Raw genomic sequence first — 19719 nt, 5'->3', positions numbered from 1 at the left:
GTTCCGTCAGCCTTGCTATCCCATAGAGAGGTAGGGGCTAGGAACGGTGTAGCTCGTGTGCCGCGTTGGCTGAGCCTGTTCTGCGGAGAAGGCTGTGCTAGCCGAAGGGCTGGCGGTGGGTGCCATTTACTGCTGTGGCTGCAGCCGGTTCTGCCCCTGCCGTGTGCGGAGCCCTTGAGCTGGCCCGGGGCCGAGGCCCATCCCAGTGCTTGCCCGCCTCTTGGAAATCCACAGCGGGACGGGGGCTTTGTTGGAGAGCTCTCCTTGAAGGATGGAAAATGGCACTGGTGGTACTTGGTATGGTTTGTCTCTAAATGACTTCATACGAAACCTTTTCCATTTATCAGATGCTTTTTTCCTCCAGATTGGGAGCAAGTTCAACTTTGTGCCTGAGACATCAGCTTTGAACTAAAGCCGTAAGATGGAAAAGGTGTGAAAGGGACAAAAAAAATCCCAAACAAACAAAAAAACCCCCCTAAACAAACAAAAAAATCCAGTACTTAAGAAACAGAAGTGAGAAAAAAAATTCAAAGCATCAAAAAAAAAGTAGTAAATTGATTGATTTCAGCAGATTTTGTATGCGTGCTCCATCTTCACTTACCAAATATTTGTGTTACTGGCTTAAAAAATTAGTGTTTTGGTGTATGTATTTTATATGCACTTAGTGCAGAGTTATGTTTTTATTTCACTTATTCTTTGTGCTCTTGAGAAGCAGATTGAGAAGGGAAGAGAAAATTCTTTCCATGTACATGACCATATGTCTGATATTTTATCTACGCTTTCCTTCCTTAGCGTTTAAAAATAGCTTCTCTACTGTGATAACATTTATCTCTAACTTCTTCAGTTTAAAACTATATACATTATACCAAACTGTTCTGAAAGAAAAATATATTTTCTGCATGTCTGCCCTACTAACCTAATTCTTTTTCAAGGCTGTTAGCGGGCTGAAGTATTTTTAGAAGTGCCGTGCAGCACATACAGGCTCTCTTTGGGTGTATTGCCTGCTAATGTTGGGAAGAGGCAGCGTAATGACCATTAATGGCAGTGGCTTCTTGTTGGTAGTGCGGGGTTTGACCGCACTGGTTTTTAAACGGTGGAATATAATGCGTTGGACTGATAAATGCATTTATCAAAGCTGAAGGATTTGGTAACTTCAAAACATTTCATCGGTAAGGTGGCAAAATTAGATGATGAAGTCAGTAGGTGGTAGGTGTTCAACTTTTGCAGAAATAATAAGAATCAAGTTAACGTCTTGAACAATTTAATTGTTCATGAAGTAGCTTTCTACCTACGACCCATTGTCAGACGACCTCTATCGCTCCTAAGTCCTGTACAGGTAAAGGAGGTTGGTTAGCCAGGGCTGTTGGGTGGAGATACGTTTGGGGTTTGTCTAGTCCTGTGTATGTCAGAGTGAAGGATTTCTGCCTGCTTGGCACTTTCTGCTTTTGCCAGCACCACAGCGTGATGTCATCTCGTGGTAAGGAATTGCGTTTCCAGAAAGTCTGAGGAATAAAGTAAGAGGTGAAGAGGGTAAAACTTGACATTCAGGTAGCGTGAGAATTCCGGGGCCAGTGTTCACGGTATCTGTCAAATCATCTTCATATTTCTTCATTTCAGCAGAGTGAAGTATTAATGAATAGGCTAACAGTAATTGATTAAAGAACCCATTATATCCAAGTTTACTCGGTGAAGAGTAAAGAATATATGCTCTCAAGAATTCATGTAGATTAACGGATATTCAGAACTCAGCTTTCAATAATTAACATTCATTCAGTTTATACAAATTCTTTTGAATCCAATACCAGTGTTGGTACAAATTTCCTCATGAATTTTTAACAATAGAAATATTTTTAGAGGTTGCATCAGAATAGTTACAAGGCTCAGTTTGCAAGCAAAAAGCCAGTAAAGTTGCACAGAATTTACTTTGTCATATAGTTACAATCCTCAAAATACACCAACGAAACTTTCTGGAGTTAATGCACTAGTTGGATTCAAGGGTAATCTACTAGAAATGAGAACTATTTTTAACTTTTTATTTAAATTGGATGAACGTTAGCCCAAGGCTGCGCAAAAATGGAGGGTTGGTGGCCCCGGCAGTGCTCACTGCTCTGGAATGGCCGGGTGACGATCGAGCGGTTCCTTTCCGCAGAGTTCCAGGGGTCTGGAGGTACTTTGGTTTCCCAGAGAGCTGGCTAGTTGTGGACCACGTTTGCTTCGTCTGTTGGAGAAAGCTGTAATAGCTTAAGAAATAACCATCTGTAGCCGCTCATTGCCGCCTGTTCACTGGAGGCTGTGACCTTCTTTCCTGAAACGCCTTAGCAGGTTCTGTCATTGAAAACCGGGTTTGTTTAAATCCCAGTTTAAACTATACCACTAATGGTGGTTTAAATGAATCAACCAGGCTTTGCGCTCACGTGGAATGAGAGAACCCGCACGGTCTCAGCAGCCGAGCTTTGGGGAAGGCAGCTGATGGTTGTTGTAGGGCAGGTTCTTCAGCTCCCCCAGTAGGATGACATCCAATGGAACTGGTTGCTTATCCAGGTTCGGTATGTAGTTTGATTTTGTTTATGCACTTAATTAGTGCTTCTGACATTGGACTTGTGTTCAAGTACTGCTAAGCGATCTCATCTTTGGCTAAACTTAAGATATTTCTGGGCTTGGACGAGATGGTCCTTCAGGAAAGAGAAAATACTTGTGAAAGCCGAGGCGCGCGCCTGCCTTTGGTGGAGCGTGTGTGTGAGCACCCTTCTCTCCGCGAGCATCTCAGACACACAGTGGTGCACGAAGGGACTTCTGAGGGTCAATCCGTCTGGAGTTCAGCTCTTCACCTGCAGTTCCCATACACCAAATTTCAGTCTGTTTTGCTGGCCCTCTTTATGTATGTTCTAAAGAAAAAAATAGCATGGCATGCCAAAAGACACTAAAATTATAAAGTGAGGGAAAGAACAGCCAATACATAGTAAAAATTCCATTACTGTCTAGATATCAAGTTGGCCTTCAGATACTTGAAGCCTACACTTGAATTCTCCTTTTTCTCTAAATTTGATTATAATTGTCGTTTAGTTCGTACTAGCATGCAAGCTTGGCACTCTTCTATACACAAATACTTTTGTTTCCAAAAAAGGCTCCTAAACGATTGAGTGCATTTTAGAAAATAAGTATCTAGTCTTGTTCGTGTTGCTGTGCTAAAGTTTTTTGTAGTTACTAGCTGTGTTAGAAGGAAGTAAAATAAATACTACTAATTTAGAAATAGATACATCTTACACAAAATCAGTGTTTGATGCTGATATTTAGACATCATAAAATCTGATGGACTTGCCTATATTTAAATAGCTTTGGGGTTGGAAAATAGCAGCTTATAATCATTGCAAAAATAATTTAATATTCAAAGTTTGATAATTGGTATGTGGAGTAAGAAAATACTTATTTTTGTGGAAAAATGGGTCTCATTTTAATAATACATGGATGAATTTTACATTTGTCTGCAAAGGTAGTTGTGCATCAATACTATATCAACACGTGAAGGAACATTGACTTGTAGAAGAAGCAACATGGTTCCAGTAGTTTGATATGAAATAGTTATTGCAAAAATACAAGAGAAGTCGGGGTTTACACTGATACCAAACACTCGCTTGATCTTGTGAAATAGCTGTTTCTTAAGGCGTCTCTTTAACCTTGGCGATGTAAAATCTGTGGTCCGTTTACGCTGAGGCGTACATGTTTTGCTATGTCAGATGATTTCACTTCATGTGCAAAGGATTGGAGCTCTCTCTGGAAAACTGCAAAATGAAACAACAGTAAAAACTGTAGGTCTGTTTCTGTTCATCTATTTCAAACCGCATTCCCTGCAGAAGCACAATGCTCTGGAGGTGTGATTCCCACATCTCCTGTGCTGGAGCCCTGCCTGTGAGGCCACTTGCTCCCTGCCATTGACAGGCACCGAATGCCCCCTGTGTCACTACGCCCTCGGTGGGACACACCTGTCCCCCCTCCCGCTCCCCCCGCCCGTGCCATAGCTTACGCTGCTGGATGCTCCGCCGTACAGTAAGTTACAGGGAATGCCCAGTGATTAATGCAAAATTAAAATCAATAACCAGTGGTTCAGTTGTCAGCGGTAACGTGCTGACATGGGCTATTGAAACTTGATCTGCTGGGGGTTGTTTGTACAATTTTGTATGCTTTGGTTGAAAAAAATAAAAAAATAAATCCAGACTAGCCATGTGGTTCTTTTTTGTGATATTTTTTTTTTTCTTTCTGCAGCTCTACTGAGAAGTCATTTCCTTGGAGATCATCAGGTATTACTTTTTATGTGTACATTTTGCTTTAAGCCCAAAAAACCCCTTTATTTCCTTGGCATTCATTGCTTGTTTTGAAGTAAACTGAACATTAGCAGCAATGCTACGTATCTTTTTCAAGTATCTTTTCTCAAGTATGGTGTTAATATCCTCTTTCTCAAACATGAAGAGACTTGCGTGTTGCTCTGTTGCTGTAAAAGGTTGTTTTGGCTTAGAGGTAGTTGCAGCTACTTTTCTTGCACCTTTTTTTGCCTTTGAATTTTTGTGTGAGATGTGACCGTAACAAAAGTCTTGTGTATTGGGTCTCCTTTGCAATTAATTCAAAAATCCTTCTACCCTGGCAGGTAAGGATCGTGAAAAAAATATGGTATGTTTTAAGCTTGAAGACTGATTTTCTTTTTACAGATATTCTTACTTAACTGAGAAAATCTCCAGTAAGCGAAGGTTTTTTCTGAGAGTGCTTCTTCTATTTTTGTATCTCAGGATAGCTTGAACTTTATTTCCCAAACAAGAAACTTTTGTCTTGTAGTACGTCTACATCTACTCCTGAGTATATTAGGTGGGACAGGTAGGACTGTATATTAAAAGTAACACTGGAGTGTCTGTTGGAGTAATCCGGTCAGTCCTTCAGAGTTCAAAGGGTTTCACTAGTCATTGTTTCACTTTTGCATCAGTTTAAATACCCACTATTAAAGAGTCACTCTCCGAGCAGCTGTCGCCTCGTTAGACGATGAAGTGTATGAGCACAAGCCAACGTGTCCAAACCGCGGGGCAGCACCAGAAATGGGACCGTGACTCCCGGCAAATTGCTTTTTGCACTGGGCCGCGTTTCTCCGATTCAATCATGGACTTTTAACAGAATGTCATAGTGAGCAAAACTGGTGAAGTGATCAAAATGCAATTAGAATTTTAGGAAGCTCGTTAGAAGTTTTATTAAGCAAGTTCTGCATAGTGTTAACATATCTTTATAAGAAGATGCATGCAGTTTTAAGAGCTATCCAGTTTCTGCTCTACAAAGAGTAACACATCAGAGTTATCTCCTTGTTCACTCAAGCATCTTTGTAATTATGATTAATTGTGACTATTTTAGGTAAATAAGTCTCTCAAACTATCTACTTTCCCCTCCCCTTCCTGCTTTTTGTTTTGTGTAGAGACTAAGCTCTGAAACTTCTGTATAATGGTGTTACGTGGTTTCAGTTGCCACCATGGTATTGCCTCACCTGAGGTGAAGCACACGTTAGCTTTTTCCTTTCTTTTAAATCTAATATTCTCAACAGCCAACTTGTCTTGGCATTTAAATTTTGCTGGTCGTGGTGATGCTTTTCAGGTGTTCTTTTAGCTGTGTTTTTAAATGGAAGTCAAATTTCAGGTAATTGAGAAATTAGTTTTACTTATACTTTCAATGGGAAAATTATTTTTGTGGGTTTTTTTTTTTAAACACATTATTTCCCCTGGATCTATAATACTTCAGTGACAGTTCACACCTGGTAAAGATACCCTCTGACATATCTCAGTCATTGTTTATCTCATCCAGTTCCATTCCCTTTCTTTATTTCCTCCTCAGTTTTTCCTGTAACTTACTCTTTTTCTATTGTTTGTTTTTCTCCTTGACTTCCTATTAGTTCCTCTCTTTCTTTTTTCCATCCCTCCAGCTCCATGGGTTTTTTTATTCTTTAATTTTCTCCTCCCTCTTGTGTGTTTCTCTTCTTTTGAAATCTCCTGCGCACGCCCCTAAGAAGTCACTTGACACATGGCAAAAAATTGTATTTCTATTTAAATATTCTATGCATTCGTGTAAATCTAGATGTACATTTCCACATCTCTGTGTATCTAAAGTAAGGCTTTTCTGGAGTAATTGCTCGTAAGTGAGCATGTTTGAAAAAATATATTTTTTGCTTAGACTTTTCTGGTATACATTTCATTTAATGTTTACATTTATGTTGTGATTACAGCATGACTGTAGCTTTTACTTACAGACTCGCTCTTGAGCTTTATTTCAAAGAAGTGTCAGTAGGTGATGCTTTACCAACTGCGGTCTGAAAAACACTGATGTTAAAGATGAATGAAAACACTCCCTTAAATCACCTGTTTTCCTGACTGCAGATAGTAGTTTATATCAAAGAACATCAGCGGATGATGCGATAAGATGTGACCGTAGCTGAAAGTGCTTTATGCACCAGTAGAATTATACAGAATTTTTAACAGAAGTATAAAATCATGTTGTTTTGCAGATCCTTATAAATAGCATATTAGATCAGCAGCCATTTATAAAAAGACTATTATTTTATTCAGGGCACCCTCCTCATGATTTATAGGAGCAGCGAAAGATAGAAAGACAACAATTAATTTTATTGTGCATTCTTGCCTTTGTTAGGGAGCCTAAACAATCTTTATTTTTTCTCATTGTGAAAGCATTTGCGAGTGAGGTTGTGGTTCAGACCTCTGGCTTAGGAACATCTGTAGGCACCGCACAATTGAACCTTATTCTGCCTGTGTGCTGCTCCCAAAATTGATTATTTGTCAGCCTGACATTGATTTAGTATCATGTAATATCAAGTAACTAAAATAACAGGGCCTTGTATTATTTGAACAAAAAAGATTGAAGATTAAAATATTGAAGTTGAATATAATTATAGAGTAATTTAAACGTCACATTCTTGACACGTCTTTTATTCTAAAGAACATATAATACCCACTGCTGTCTGTTGTGATCTGTCACTGAGTTAGTGTAACAGGAGCTGTGAAAGTGAGTTGTTTCAGTGTTGGTTCTCTGTATCATTCCTAGGGATAATGATGTGTAAGTTTATGGAAATGTAATAACGCTGTGTATTAAATTTGGTCATAATACTTGTATTATAGTAGGCTAATCAGCATCAAATTTTACTTGTTGGTTTTGACCTAAGAATGTACTACTGGTAAATAACTCTGCTGACTGCCTGTAATTTCTAGGATATCTTGATTTTTTTACTTTTTTTTTTTTAAAATCTGGTATTTGAGTAGCATTCAGACATTTGTCATAATAGCAATTAATGAATAACATTTTCAGAGTGAGTGTTCCATTGTGGCTACTTCTACAAATAGCGAGACACCAGCATTTTGTGTACAGAGCGTTTCTTTACAGCTTGATGGGCACAAGTACTCTATGGGTTTGATTTCTCTTTTGAAGTATGCTGTAATAACAGCTGTTATAAAGAATTTCCAATAGCTCATCTGTTAGCAGGCGGGTTTTTGTTTCATGTTTTGTTGATTTTGTGGGGTATTTTTTTTCCGTCAGTTGGAGAGAGTTTTTATTAGCTATTGCGTAGAATTTATTTCAGATGTTTTTTCCGTCTTACTCCTAAGTTGCTAGCATCAAATTTCTGCAAACTCTTTCTGTAGCGTGCAGACTCATTCTTTTTGAAAGAGCACTTAGCAGGCTTCGTTGTCCACAACTCGCAGCTTTTGATGCGAAGCGGTCACAGGAGTTACTACCAGACTGTTCCTTCTTAGCATCTTTCTTCTGGTTTCCACTCTGGGCTCATTCATAGAATCATAGAATCATAGAATTGTTGAGGTTGGAAGGGACCTTTAAGATCATCGAGTCCAACCTTTAGCCTACCCTGACAAAAGCCACTTCTAAACCATGTCCCTAAGTGCCCCATCTACCCTTTTTTTAAACACCTCCAGGGATGGTGAATCCACCACCTCCCTGGACAGCCTATTCCAATGTTTAATAACCCTTTCAGTGAAAAAATGTTTCCTAATATCTAATCTAAACCTCCCCTGACGTAACTTGAACCCGTTTCCCCTCGTCCTATCACTTGTCACCAGGGAGAAGAGGTCAGCCCCCATCTCTCTACAACCTCCTTTCAGGTAGTTGTAGAGGGTGATAAGGTCTCCCCTCAGCCTCCTCTTCTCCAGGCTAAACAACCTCAGCTCCCTCAGTCGTTCTTCATAAGGTTTGTCCTCCAGACCCCTCACCAGCTTTGTAGCCCTTCTCTGGACACGCTCCAACATCTCAATGTCCCTCTTGTAGTGAGGGGCCCAAAACTGAACGCAGTACTCGAGGTGGGGCCTCACCAGTGCCGAGTACAGGGGGATGATCACTTCCCTAGTCCGGCTCACCACACTATTCCTGATACAGGCTAGGATGCTGTTGGCCTTCTTGGCCACCTGGGCACACTGCTGGCTCATATTCAGCCAGCTATCAACCAACACTCCCAAGTCCTTTTCTGTCGAGCTGCTTTCGAGCCACTCTGCCCCAATCCTGTAGCGCTGCATGGGGTTGTTGTGTCCCAAGTGCAGGACCCGGCATTTGGCCTTGTTGAACCTCATACCATTGGTCTCAGCCCATCGGTCCAGCCTGTCCAGATCCCTCTGCAGAGCCAACCTACCCTCAAGCAGATCAACATGCCCGCCCAGTTTAGTGTTATCTGCGAACTTACTGAGGGCGCATTCGATCCCTTCATCCAGATCATTGATAAAGATATTAAAGAGAACCGGCCCCAGCACCGAGCCCTGGGATACATTTCTTCACCAAGAATTTATGTATCTGCCATTACCTTTAATGAAACCCGCATTTCCGACTGCATCTCTGATGCCTGTTCTTTATTGATGTGTAATGTGTTGGCAATTGAATGCTTAATATTTCTGTCAAAATAATTTTGATTCAGTTTTTCTTGTTGTTTCCTGTCCTCATCTTTGTCTTTTTTTTTTCCAGACTACGTTTAGCTTTTTCCTTTCTTCATAGTCATACTGTGATGTCTCCTTCGCTTTCTCTTATGTATGATGATGCTATCCTTTGCTGTCTGTAAAGTTCAGATAATATTCTTAGAACTGAAGTTAGCTCAAGAGTTCTTAAAAAACAAACATTTGGATAGTAGTATATTCAGTAAAAAATGTATAAAATTTGCAGTGAGTTCTGTTGATGTTACACAAACAGTGATGAAATTCAACTCGGCCTTTTACTTAGGAAGCTCTTGAGATACCAGGACCTTACGACAAATGACGCACCACAGCACAGTTGCACTCTGCAAAGTATACTTACTAGGGAATCGGTTACATTCTTCGTTAAAATAGGTTGGACTGTACATTTTAAAAATTGGAATTGTTGAACTACATCAAAACTACAGGAAACAAGATTCTCAGCCGTTAGCATTAACGTGCTCTTCGTTTAGTTTGGTAGATGATACCTGTCTATCGGTAGACCCTCTTCATGATGGAATTAAGTTCTTCATTAGCGCATGTGAGAAAATTACTGAGTTTTCAGGAAACTTACATGTGAAGCATTGGATTTATCTAACTGATTTATTCTTTCAGATCCTCCGACCACCGGTGTAAACAAAGCCCGAATGTCAGAGAGCGTTCACGCCAATGCCTATGACGTTAGGACAGAACCAGAGCAAGGGAACCTCTACTCACCAGAACAGACATCTCTCCATGAAAGTGAGGGTCTGTTGTGTGCTTTTTAAATATTAGAATATATTCCTGCGTTGACTGTATAAAAATGTAATACAATTATTAATGCAATAAATAACAAAGCTATATAATATTTTATTTTTGTGAAGTTGTCCGATACTTTTATTCTTATGCTGGCTTCATATCTGCAGGGTCTGTAGGTAACTCAAGAAGTTCAACACAAATGAATTCTTATTCTGACAGTGGTTACCAGGAAGTAAGCAGTTTCCATAACAGCCAAAACTTGAGCAAATCAGAAAACAGGCAGCAGCATTCCCTTGTTGGAACCACTAATAACCATTTGGTGAGAAGCTCGCGAGCTGAAGGGCAGACATCAGTCCAGGTATGCTCAAAATAGCACACTGTGTCTGTCTGTGCACTGTCTGTAACACAGGCTTAAAAGACAATAATTGTATAGCTGGACCTACCTTTGTATAGGCTGCAATTAATGTTATTAAATTACACTTTTATTTAACACCTTCACTGGTTAAAAAGCAGAAACGGCTTGCGGCAGACATAGACTTGTTTGCTGAAATCAGCGTGCGTGTGATCTGCTTCATTCTGCAGCTGAAATCAAGTAAAACTTCTGCGGACTCCTGACTGCAGAATATGCTGCTAATAGAATATCAAGAAAGTACCACTTGCTTAAAATTCAGTTGTGATATTGGGGAAAACCTCCTAGAATTTAGCCTGTATGTCGCATAGTGCTTAAAGGAAGATGGTATTTGTGTTCCTGTACCTTCTACTGTTTCTGGCCTTTTCCCCCTCCTTTTTCATTAATTGGAATGACAGTAAGATTGCAATTGGCAAAACTTTATTAGCTTATACTTGAACTCGTTGCATTACTGTTCCTGAATTTCCAAATTGGTAGAGTAGTGAGGAAAGAAAGCGTAGGTGCATATTAACACGGAAAGCCAAATAAGAATGAGGAACAATTGGTTTTTTAATGTTAAATTGCCGTTTTATACATTAAGAAATACTGGTTAGGAAAAAAGTTATTTTATAGGAAAACTTGAAGTAATTGCGCTTAGGGTAAGAGCTACTCTTCAGCTGCTTTTATATATTGTTAAATTATGTGCTTTTCTTGTTGACTTCTCTGTCTTAGGGGAGGAAAGTATCTACTACATGCCCTGAATGGTAAAACTAATAAATATTTTTGGTTTTAAACAGCCTGTTTCTACCAATCGAGTCATGAGGCGCGTCAGTTCAGTCCCATCCAGAGCACAGTCCCCCTCGTACGTGGTCGGCACCGGTGTTTCCCCCTCAAGGGGGTCTCTGCGAGCGTCTCTGGGCAGCGGGTATGGTTCTCCATCGGTTACTGAGCAAAGATCCCTTCCTTCTCACGCCTATTCATCCACCACCCTGCCAGTCCAGCGGGCAGCGTCCCCGTATGCTGCCCAGAGACCTGCCTCCCCGACGGCGGTACGGCGCATCGGCTCCGTTACCTCCAGGCAGACGGCAAATCCCAGTGGCGGGACTCCCCAGTACCAAACATCCGTCAGAGTTGGCTCTCCTCTCGCCCTTGCTGATGTACAGACCAGAGTCGCTTCTCCATCCCAGACTCAGCTGGGATCTTCTTCCCCGAAGCATTCTGGCATGACTGCGGTTCCACAGCATTTGGGAACAACGCTGCAAAGAACAATTCACGACATTGAACAATACGGACAGCAGTATGATATCTATGAGAGAATGGTCCCTCCACGGCCAGATAGCCTTACAGGTTAGTAAAAAGGTAAAGACGCAGCTTAAAACTTGGTACAAACCTACAACTGTAAAAAAGCAGTAATGCCATAGTCGTTTTATGGATGAAACACTTGGTTGTAGCACTAGGACATAATTGCGGTGGATGTATCAAATCAGCTGTAAATACTGATGTCAAACGCTGTGTATCCGTCATACCGTAAGTTCACAGTGAATGCTGTCTTTCTCTTTAATTACTAGATTGCTAGCCATGCATTAAATTAAATCATACGTTTTAAGTAGCTAAGTGAAATTCTGAGTCTTACATTTAAACGTATGTCCAGGTCATACACAAAGTAGAAGATACTAGGCTGGAACTAGTCTAGTTCTTTCTTAAAATATGTAACTTCGTACCACTGAATTTCTGTCTTTTTTTCCCTAAAATTTCTAGGCTATCTCAAGGTATTTCAGCTTAAATGTAGGGTAGCCATTGTAATACTAGCTTGAAATAAAGCCCTAAAAGGTAGAATTTACTCGTCTGAGAGGCAGTTCTTATTAAGATGCAGTTACTTTTACATTTGAAGTTCCGTGTGCGTTACTGGTTTTATTCTGACCTTCATCTAAATGACCACAGACAAGATGGTTTTGCAGTTAGACCGTACGCTCTTCTGAACAGACTGCAATGTCGGTTTTGTCTTTTAAACTGTTATGCTGCAGGAAATCCCACAATATTCCCCATCAAAACTGTAAGGTGTCTTCTTCCTCATCTCTGTTTGCAAGATGCAGTACTCTACCAGTTTGACAATGCGGGGGGGTGGAAAATCAGTTTGACACAAAAGGTGATTCAGTAGTTGCAATGAATGCAGTCCAGTGGGCTGCGTAATTTGGGATGTAACAGTGATAGTGTACCCTTACAGTATTATTAAGGCGCTGTAAAAATACCACTGCCTGAGAATATCACCTTGTCTAAACAGGTGAACTGATACATCTTTAGAAAAAGGGAGTTACTGGGGTAGCAAACCAGTAATTCAGAAACAGGTGCTTTAAATTTAATGCTTTTAGTGTTAAGGAAGTAATTAGCAACTGTGGTAGTCAAGCTCAGAGAGCATCTGACTTTATAGCCACGTCCGCTATAATCGTTCCAGGAAATTGGAAATGGTCTGACTTTCCTGCGCTCTATGTTACCAACTATCAGTAAGCATCTCTCAGTATTATAAAAAACTCCTACTTTTTCTAGTATAATTTAGCTTCCCTAGCAAACAGCGTGGTAGAGCAGGTCTGTGATTTTGTGGGGGGAAATGCTCAAAGGCAGGATACGCTTGGTTACACATCACTGCTAAAGCTATAGTGTCTACAATGGTAATGCCGAAGTGGACAAAACAGTATTAATTTTATAAAGCGGTTTTTAAAATATCATTTAAAACCAAAAATTATGCTGGTTTTCTGCCCCAGTGAACGTGGAGTGGATGATGACCCCATGGCAGGGCGAATCTCAGGGCTGAAGGAGCAGTACAACGCCAATACCAGGAAGCAAAGTGCCTCCAAAGCGTGCATTAGATAATCGATGGGAGGGGTGGTCCAGCATGGCAAAAAGCGTTCAAGGGCTGAAAAAGAAGAAATGCAGGATTAAGACTGTACCACCAACCTCCTAATCAGGATGGCAACAGTGAACTTAATAGGAGATTGGTTGCTAATTCAGTTAGCAAAATAGTAAAGGGCAAGATACGTCGATGCCGGTAACGGCAATACAGTAACACGCTGGGATGCATGGAAAGAAGTTCTAGGCAACGTGAATGATGGCTGGACTCGATGATCTTAAAGGTCTTTTCCAACCTAGACGATACTGTGATTCTATGATTCTAAATGAAACAGAGAGAAATTAAACGGAACTTGAGGGAGAGCTGAAAGGCAAGGTGAAAAAGGAGATTCTCATACAGCTGCAGCATAGCAATATATATATATATATATGTATGTACATACACACATCATGGGCTACTTAAACCTTTTCTCCACATGCTTAAATCTCTGCTGCCACTACCAGGAAGACTTTTGCTCTCACTGCTACATATTGTTCCATTTTCAAGATTATGACCCCGCTTTAGGCTGTGCCTATTTCACAACTGGATTTCTGTCAGGTTCATAACTTGCCTTGTCATTGCTGCATCTGTGAACTGCGCACGCCGACTTAGCTTTTACTCTCTATGTTTTAGACTTGCAACTATGAATGCTGCTGAAAAAATTGAGTTGGAATGCTTAATGTTGTCAGTGTATGGACAAAACTTTTCATCGAAGAAATGCTGCTTTGTCAATCAGTCTTTCAGTATGGATCATTTAATAATGGAAAGAACTTTAATGAATAAATCTTTGTAACTGTAGATGTGCCTAACACTTTTTCTTGGCTAAAAGAAGTAAGATTTATGCATGAGAGCTTTATTCTTTTTAATTGCTGTGGGCTGTGTACATCTTTCCTCCTTCTTGTTTTTAGGGCTGAGGAGTTCCTACGCGAGTCAGCACAGTCAGCTAGGACCAGAATTGCGATCAGCCGTGTCTCCGGACTTGCACATCACCCCTATCTACGAAGGCAGAACTTACTACAGTCCAGTCTACCGTAGTCCGAATCACGGAACCCTCGAGCTCCACCAGGGATCCCAGACAGCGCTGTATCGAACGGGGTCAGGTGGGTGAAGGGCTTCCAAACGCTCCCATGGGCTGTGTCCCAGTCACGCCGCATTTGCGTTGTGGAGTTTCGCTGGGACCGGGGGCATAGAGGAGAACATACGTGAGATATGTATGCCAGCTTAAAAGGAAAAACTAGATGTTATAAATTAATGGAGCTAGAAATTAGGTTTGAAGGACTTAAAATAACCAGCAGGAGTTAAAAAGCTTTTGTGATGTTTGCAGGAAGTACTTGGGGCTATTCATGGGTGTCAGCTTAGGTCAGAATGTTTTCTGTTTGATATCACACACTCGGGTACACCCAAGCAACGTGTATTTCGTAGCACAAAAAATTTATTGCTTCCTCTTGCGTTCTCTGTGCATCATTCTCTTATGAATTGAGTTTGTTCTTTTTTTTTTATTATTCCTCAATACGGTAAAATGATAGCTTGCCCACTTAAATTGCCCCCCCATCTTTCACAGTAAAAATACTGGGTTTACGCAACTTCTCAACAAAGGATAATGTTAAAATAGTGTATGTGAAGATCGTATATTGAAACTGAAATATTTCTATAGTATTTCATAGAATTGCTACTTGTGTATTATGAAGTGCAAAGGCATTAGATTAGCATTAGAACTGATTTTCTGTAAAGAGAAATCATTTTTATAGTGGAGTAATTTTCAAAAACTCTCAAAATATTAGAGTGATTTAACCAAGTAGTTCTCTAGAAATATTTATAGAGAAGTGTCTGATTCTTATGCCATGTTTTCACACATTTGAAAATTGCTTTTTGATGTTTTTTTATGTAACTGAAATACTAAGAGTATGGAATGTTGAAGGAGGCAGCTGTTTCTGCAGTTCTCCCGTCCTCTGCAACCTAGAGTAAGCAAGTTTGTTAGGATGTGCTGTTGAGGAAATATAGCTAGAAATTGGGATTCTCTATTCACTTGTCTACCTAATATCACTTACCTTGGAAGAGCAAAAGCTACCACAACAGCTCTGCTAATTCAGAAAGATACATGTTCCCGGCTTTGAAACGGTCAGCTTCATCTTAGAAATCATCCTTTTGTTAGTTTTTTGTACGAGAAAATGCACGTGTACTTGGGAAAAGGAAAATATCATCTAAACTACATTACCTTTGTTTACTTATTTTTCCTTTTTCTGTTTAGTACAATTGGGAAATTGACGTTAATGTTAGTAATTGAATTTTATTATAAATCTTAAACATTTTGCATCCTGATTTCTGCTTACTGGCACAAGATGTGTTTCTTACTGTAAATACTTTTTGAGGCAAGCTGAGGCAAAAGCCTCATTGCACCAAACCTTTAGTTCTGTAGCGAACCTCTCGATCTTCCCTGGGACACTGAGTGACCGCTCCCTTAAATCTGGCGAGAGCTTTCAATATTGAGTGCTGTACACGTTTTTAAGACTGATTTTTTTTTTTTTTTTTTTTTTGCTTACAATTTTAACTACGTATTGCCTCTTCTCTTCAATAGGCATTTGTTACCTAGTTTGTTTTAATACTGATTTTATACTAGGAGTCGGAAATCTGCAAAGATCATCCAGTCAGCGTAGCACACTCACATACCAAAGAAATAATTATGCCCTGAACACAACAGCTACCTATGCGGAACCCTACAGGTCAATGCAGTATCGACTGGCAGAGTCCAGCTACAGCAGGCTGCAGCACGCAGCGCCCGCCGACGAGGGCACCACGCGATCTCCGTCCATAGACAGCATCCAGAAGGACCCCAGGCAAGTCCTCTTGTGCGCTAGAGAGTGATACGTACTTGCCGCAATAAGAGTTTTAATACATTCCTCGAATATACGTGGCACTTTGCGCGTATTCCAGTTTCCGGTTTTACATTGTTTAAACAATCGTGACTGATTTAGGTGTTAAGATCTATACCTTTATAGCCAAAGTAATAAATGCAGTCTACTTGTTACAGTAAGAAAGAGCAATTTTTATGCATTTAGTTATTATTGCATTTTTCTTCCGTGTAGAAATTGTTACAGGAAATACTTACAAATTTAATGAGAATTGACTGGATTATTCCAAATATTTTTGAGTAACTCTACAGATCAACCTGTTAATACTGTAATAAGTTTTCTCTTTATGGGAACGTGAATCGGGATTGAACATTAGAAAGTTCATACCTCATTTATTTGAATGAATTTTTTGTGAGCAGCCGGCTTAAGTTTCCGAACAACCTAAGTTTAAAAATGATGTATAAATGTACCATTTTGAAAGCGAATACACATTCGTGTTTTTAAAACAGTTACTAGTTTGATGCTATAAGTGTATGTACACAGTGTGGGCATGTGACAAGTGTAATGTTATCACTACAATTTAGTGGAGACACCATTCATTAACACCTTGTGTCTTCAAATGGAATATCAAAATCCAGTCCAAGCAAAGCTTGGAGGGATTTCTGGTACTGCCTGTCTTCAGTGTGGTATGTGCTGCCGGAAACTCCAGCCCCCCCAGAGCACCGGTCCATCGGGGCAGCGTCTGGAGGCTCCCTGTGCTGACAGCACGTGGCCGGGTTAGAGACCCCCGGGGCAGAGCACCTCGCGCGGCTGGGGACAGGCTCCAGGGGCTCATACGGGAACATCGCGGCGCCGAGTACACTGTGAAAGAGGGGAGCCGATAGCTATGGCAGACCAGAGTCTGACACCGAAAGCCTTGGGGCCTCCTGCGTTCCGACGGCTCATAGCACGATTCAGGTGTTCTCTAGTTTGGCCCTGCCCTTCGGTCTCGAAAATAAAAGCACTGTCTTCAGTAGATCTGCTCAGTAGTGGAAAGTAATATATCTCTTTTTTTAAATAGATATGGAGAGACTGGGTTAATTTCATTTAACTGAGGGGTACAGTCATCTAAATGATGTTAGCAGGATAATCTTACCTCTGAGTAACGCTTGCCAGCTGCATGCTACCGCTGGCCTAATCTGGTGGGGTTTACAAGAAAAGTTACTTATAATAGGGATGCTTCTCATTCATAACAAGGAACTTTAAAGAAATTCTGTCTCAGTTTTCATTGCTGATGCACCTTCTTATCTTGCAATTTCGCAGTGGAATAGTTTTACCTTACGTTTTAATCTGTTCCACTTTGCGCTTTGCAGATGGCGCCGTCGCCGGGGTTGGGTTAGTGTGTTACCAGAGCACATTGCTCTACGGAAACAGCGAGGGAGCACTCGGAAAGCTGCCAGTTTTATTAGAAAGGCAGTTTTCCCTACGTTCTTCCTGCCATTAGTATGGAGAAATAAGCCTCTAAGTTGTTGAGCAGTTTGAAGCAGGCACGTAGCTGAACTTTCCCTTGTTGGTGACTGTAGGAACCGGGGGAGACCCAACTGGCCGGGCTAGCGTTAGCCTTTGAATAGCTCCCAGAATGCTAGTCTTGGAACATCCTTCTTTTTTTTTTTTTTTTTTTTTTTTTTTTTTTTTTTTTTTTAATTTACTTGGGGTTTTGAGCGTATGAAAACTTAGATACTACTATTTTTTTCCCCCCTCAATCTTCCTTTACAGAAGGAAAACAGCCTGGCAAATATTAATGGGTATATTTCTAAATCTGTGAATTTGGCATGGATATGTTTAATGACTTTTCCAGGATTTGTCTGCAGAAAATAGTTTTGTTTAATGAAAGAGATATGATTTTAATGATTATAAGTTTATAATTGCTGAATAGCTCAAATTATGCAAACTTCCTACATCTGCTCATGATGCTGAAATTTCAGGCTGTGCAAATCTGTTGAAGTATAATTGACTTCCGACTAGAAAGGACATTGAGCACTGAGGAAAAAAAGTATGACGTCCCCGAGTGGCATTGTTAAGTGGCTATTTGTTGCATTACATATTTAAGTTCTGGGAGATTTATGTGGTTTTGAGTGTTTGGGTTGGTGTAACTTTAGTATATATATATATTTGTGTGACCAACAACCAAGCTAGCTGGAGCACACAGGATATAAAGCATCCTTTTCCAATTGGAAGACTAAAAGGTGATGTGGCTCGTAGTTATTCTAACATACCTGGTTTTCCTCCCAGCCCTGATGTTCCAGAACAAAACCAGAATTGTTGAAAAACTCTTAAGAGGCTCTAGTAATTCTGCTTAGAAATAAACACCTGTTTGTAACTAATGCCCTCTCTTGAACGTGTTCGTCTCCTGAAGGGAGTTTGCTTGGCGAGATCCAGAGCTGCCTGAAGTCATTCACATGCTGCAGCACCAGTTCCCCTCGGTGCAGGCGAACGCGGCCGCCTACCTCCAGCACCTCTGCTTCGGAGACAACAAAGTGAAAACCGAGGTACTGTGCCCAGTGCCCTTCTCTTCCTGGGGAAACCGTGAAAGAAAAACTAGAGCTCTCACCTCCTCGGGGTTTTGTCATCATAACACAGTACTTTGGACCCTTTGGGGTTTATGTTTGTACCAGATGCATGATAATACTGAGGTACCTAGGTGTGTGTAATTACACACACACACAGATTTTTGTGTCGTAAGAGTCTGCGTGGAAATTATGTGAAAATATTTTAGATTCACATTGTGTAATGTAGCAGAACTGTAAAGTATGTTTATCGGAGCCTGTTTCTGTGCAACCTGCTGATGACCGGAGACTAAGGAAAACAGGAATTCTGGAAGGCTTTCCACTGGTTTTGATCAAGATATTTTAAGGCATCGTAGGGAACAAGTGAACTGCCAAGCAAAGGAAAGAAATCCAACCCTAGAAATATATAGAGGGTAGTATTTATGTCGATATGATGTGCAGGAAGGATGTGTCTGAGTGAAAATTCGGATTATTGTTGAAATTTCTAGAAACTGTTTGCATTTGAAGAGCTGCCCTTTTTGCAGAGCAGCTATGAGCTGTTGATCTGAAGGAATTTGCTTTTTCATTCGTATCATATGTGTATGTTTTCTGTTATTTTCAGTATAAATGTTATTTATGTTCATAAAATGTTGGTGCAACTTTTATGAGAAGATAGCCCAACACAATTCACTGCTGCTGGAAGGCAAGTAATCACAGATTTATAGGTAGTCTTGCTATTTTATAAGGGACCTGACAGCTTATTTAGGAATTGTTGGGATATTATCTGTCTGCAAATGTTCATCTACCAGGAGATTTTACGTTTCTTCACCGCTTCAATTTTCATTGTTACAGAATTTGTTTTAGAAATTATGGAATGTCTGCCTTAATTTTTTTCAAAAGGACACAAGCTAAAAGAAACGTGCCAAAGTTTAAGCAGAAGTTGAATGTGGCTTTAACACTTATGTCATGTATGAAGTGGTGTCTCAACTGTTTATCATTAGAATACAGATAGAATTAGAATTAGAACTGTTTAGCATTAGAAATATTTAATATGTTTTAAAATCGGTTCAGGTAGTAAAGAATTATAGACATATTATACCATATAATCAAGCTCATAAAACCTCATCCAAAGACAAAGGTTGTCTTTTGATTTAGAAGACAAGATGAGTCGCGGTAGCCAGCGAGACAACTGTAAACGCAGACCGCCTTCCACTTAGTGCGTGGAATTCTGGAACAGAAAATTTCTCCTTTTCAAACAGGGAAGATTTATGTACTGGCACAGTTATTTCTTTTGAATGGGAATAATCGGCTGTTATAAATCCTTAGAATACTATGACAGAAAGAATGTCTGGCGTCT

At 40.3% G+C, this 19719-nt stretch overlaps 1 protein-coding gene across 8 annotated transcripts in view; it reads left to right on the top strand.

Annotated features, from left to right (window-relative positions):
- Positions 1 to 19719, top strand: part of PKP4 (plakophilin 4) — an 85136-nt gene that overhangs the window by 43675 nt on the left and 21742 nt on the right. For 5 of the 8 annotated variants that reach the window (XM_054209424.1, XM_054209426.1, XM_054209429.1 and 2 more), the window contains 7 exons: positions 4261 to 4295; positions 9594 to 9725; positions 9884 to 10074; positions 10902 to 11451; positions 13897 to 14088; positions 15606 to 15826; positions 18237 to 18365. In XM_054209424.1, coding sequence (XP_054065399.1) covers positions 4261 to 4295; positions 9594 to 9725; positions 9884 to 10074; positions 10902 to 11451; positions 13897 to 14088; positions 15606 to 15826; positions 18237 to 18365 — 1450 coding nt within the window. Of the gene's footprint in view, positions 1 to 4260; positions 4296 to 9593; positions 9726 to 9883; positions 10075 to 10901; positions 11452 to 13896; positions 14089 to 15605; positions 15827 to 18232; positions 18366 to 19719 lie in introns of all 8 variants that reach the window. The other 3 variants (XM_054209425.1, XM_054209431.1, XM_054209430.1) reach the window with 2 other exon arrangements.

This window comes from Rissa tridactyla, chromosome 7, assembly GCF_028500815.1.
Source record: "Rissa tridactyla isolate bRisTri1 chromosome 7, bRisTri1.patW.cur.20221130, whole genome shotgun sequence".
Taxonomy (NCBI): domain Eukaryota; kingdom Metazoa; phylum Chordata; class Aves; order Charadriiformes; family Laridae; genus Rissa; species Rissa tridactyla.
This window is presented reverse-complemented; position numbering and strand designations above follow the sequence as displayed.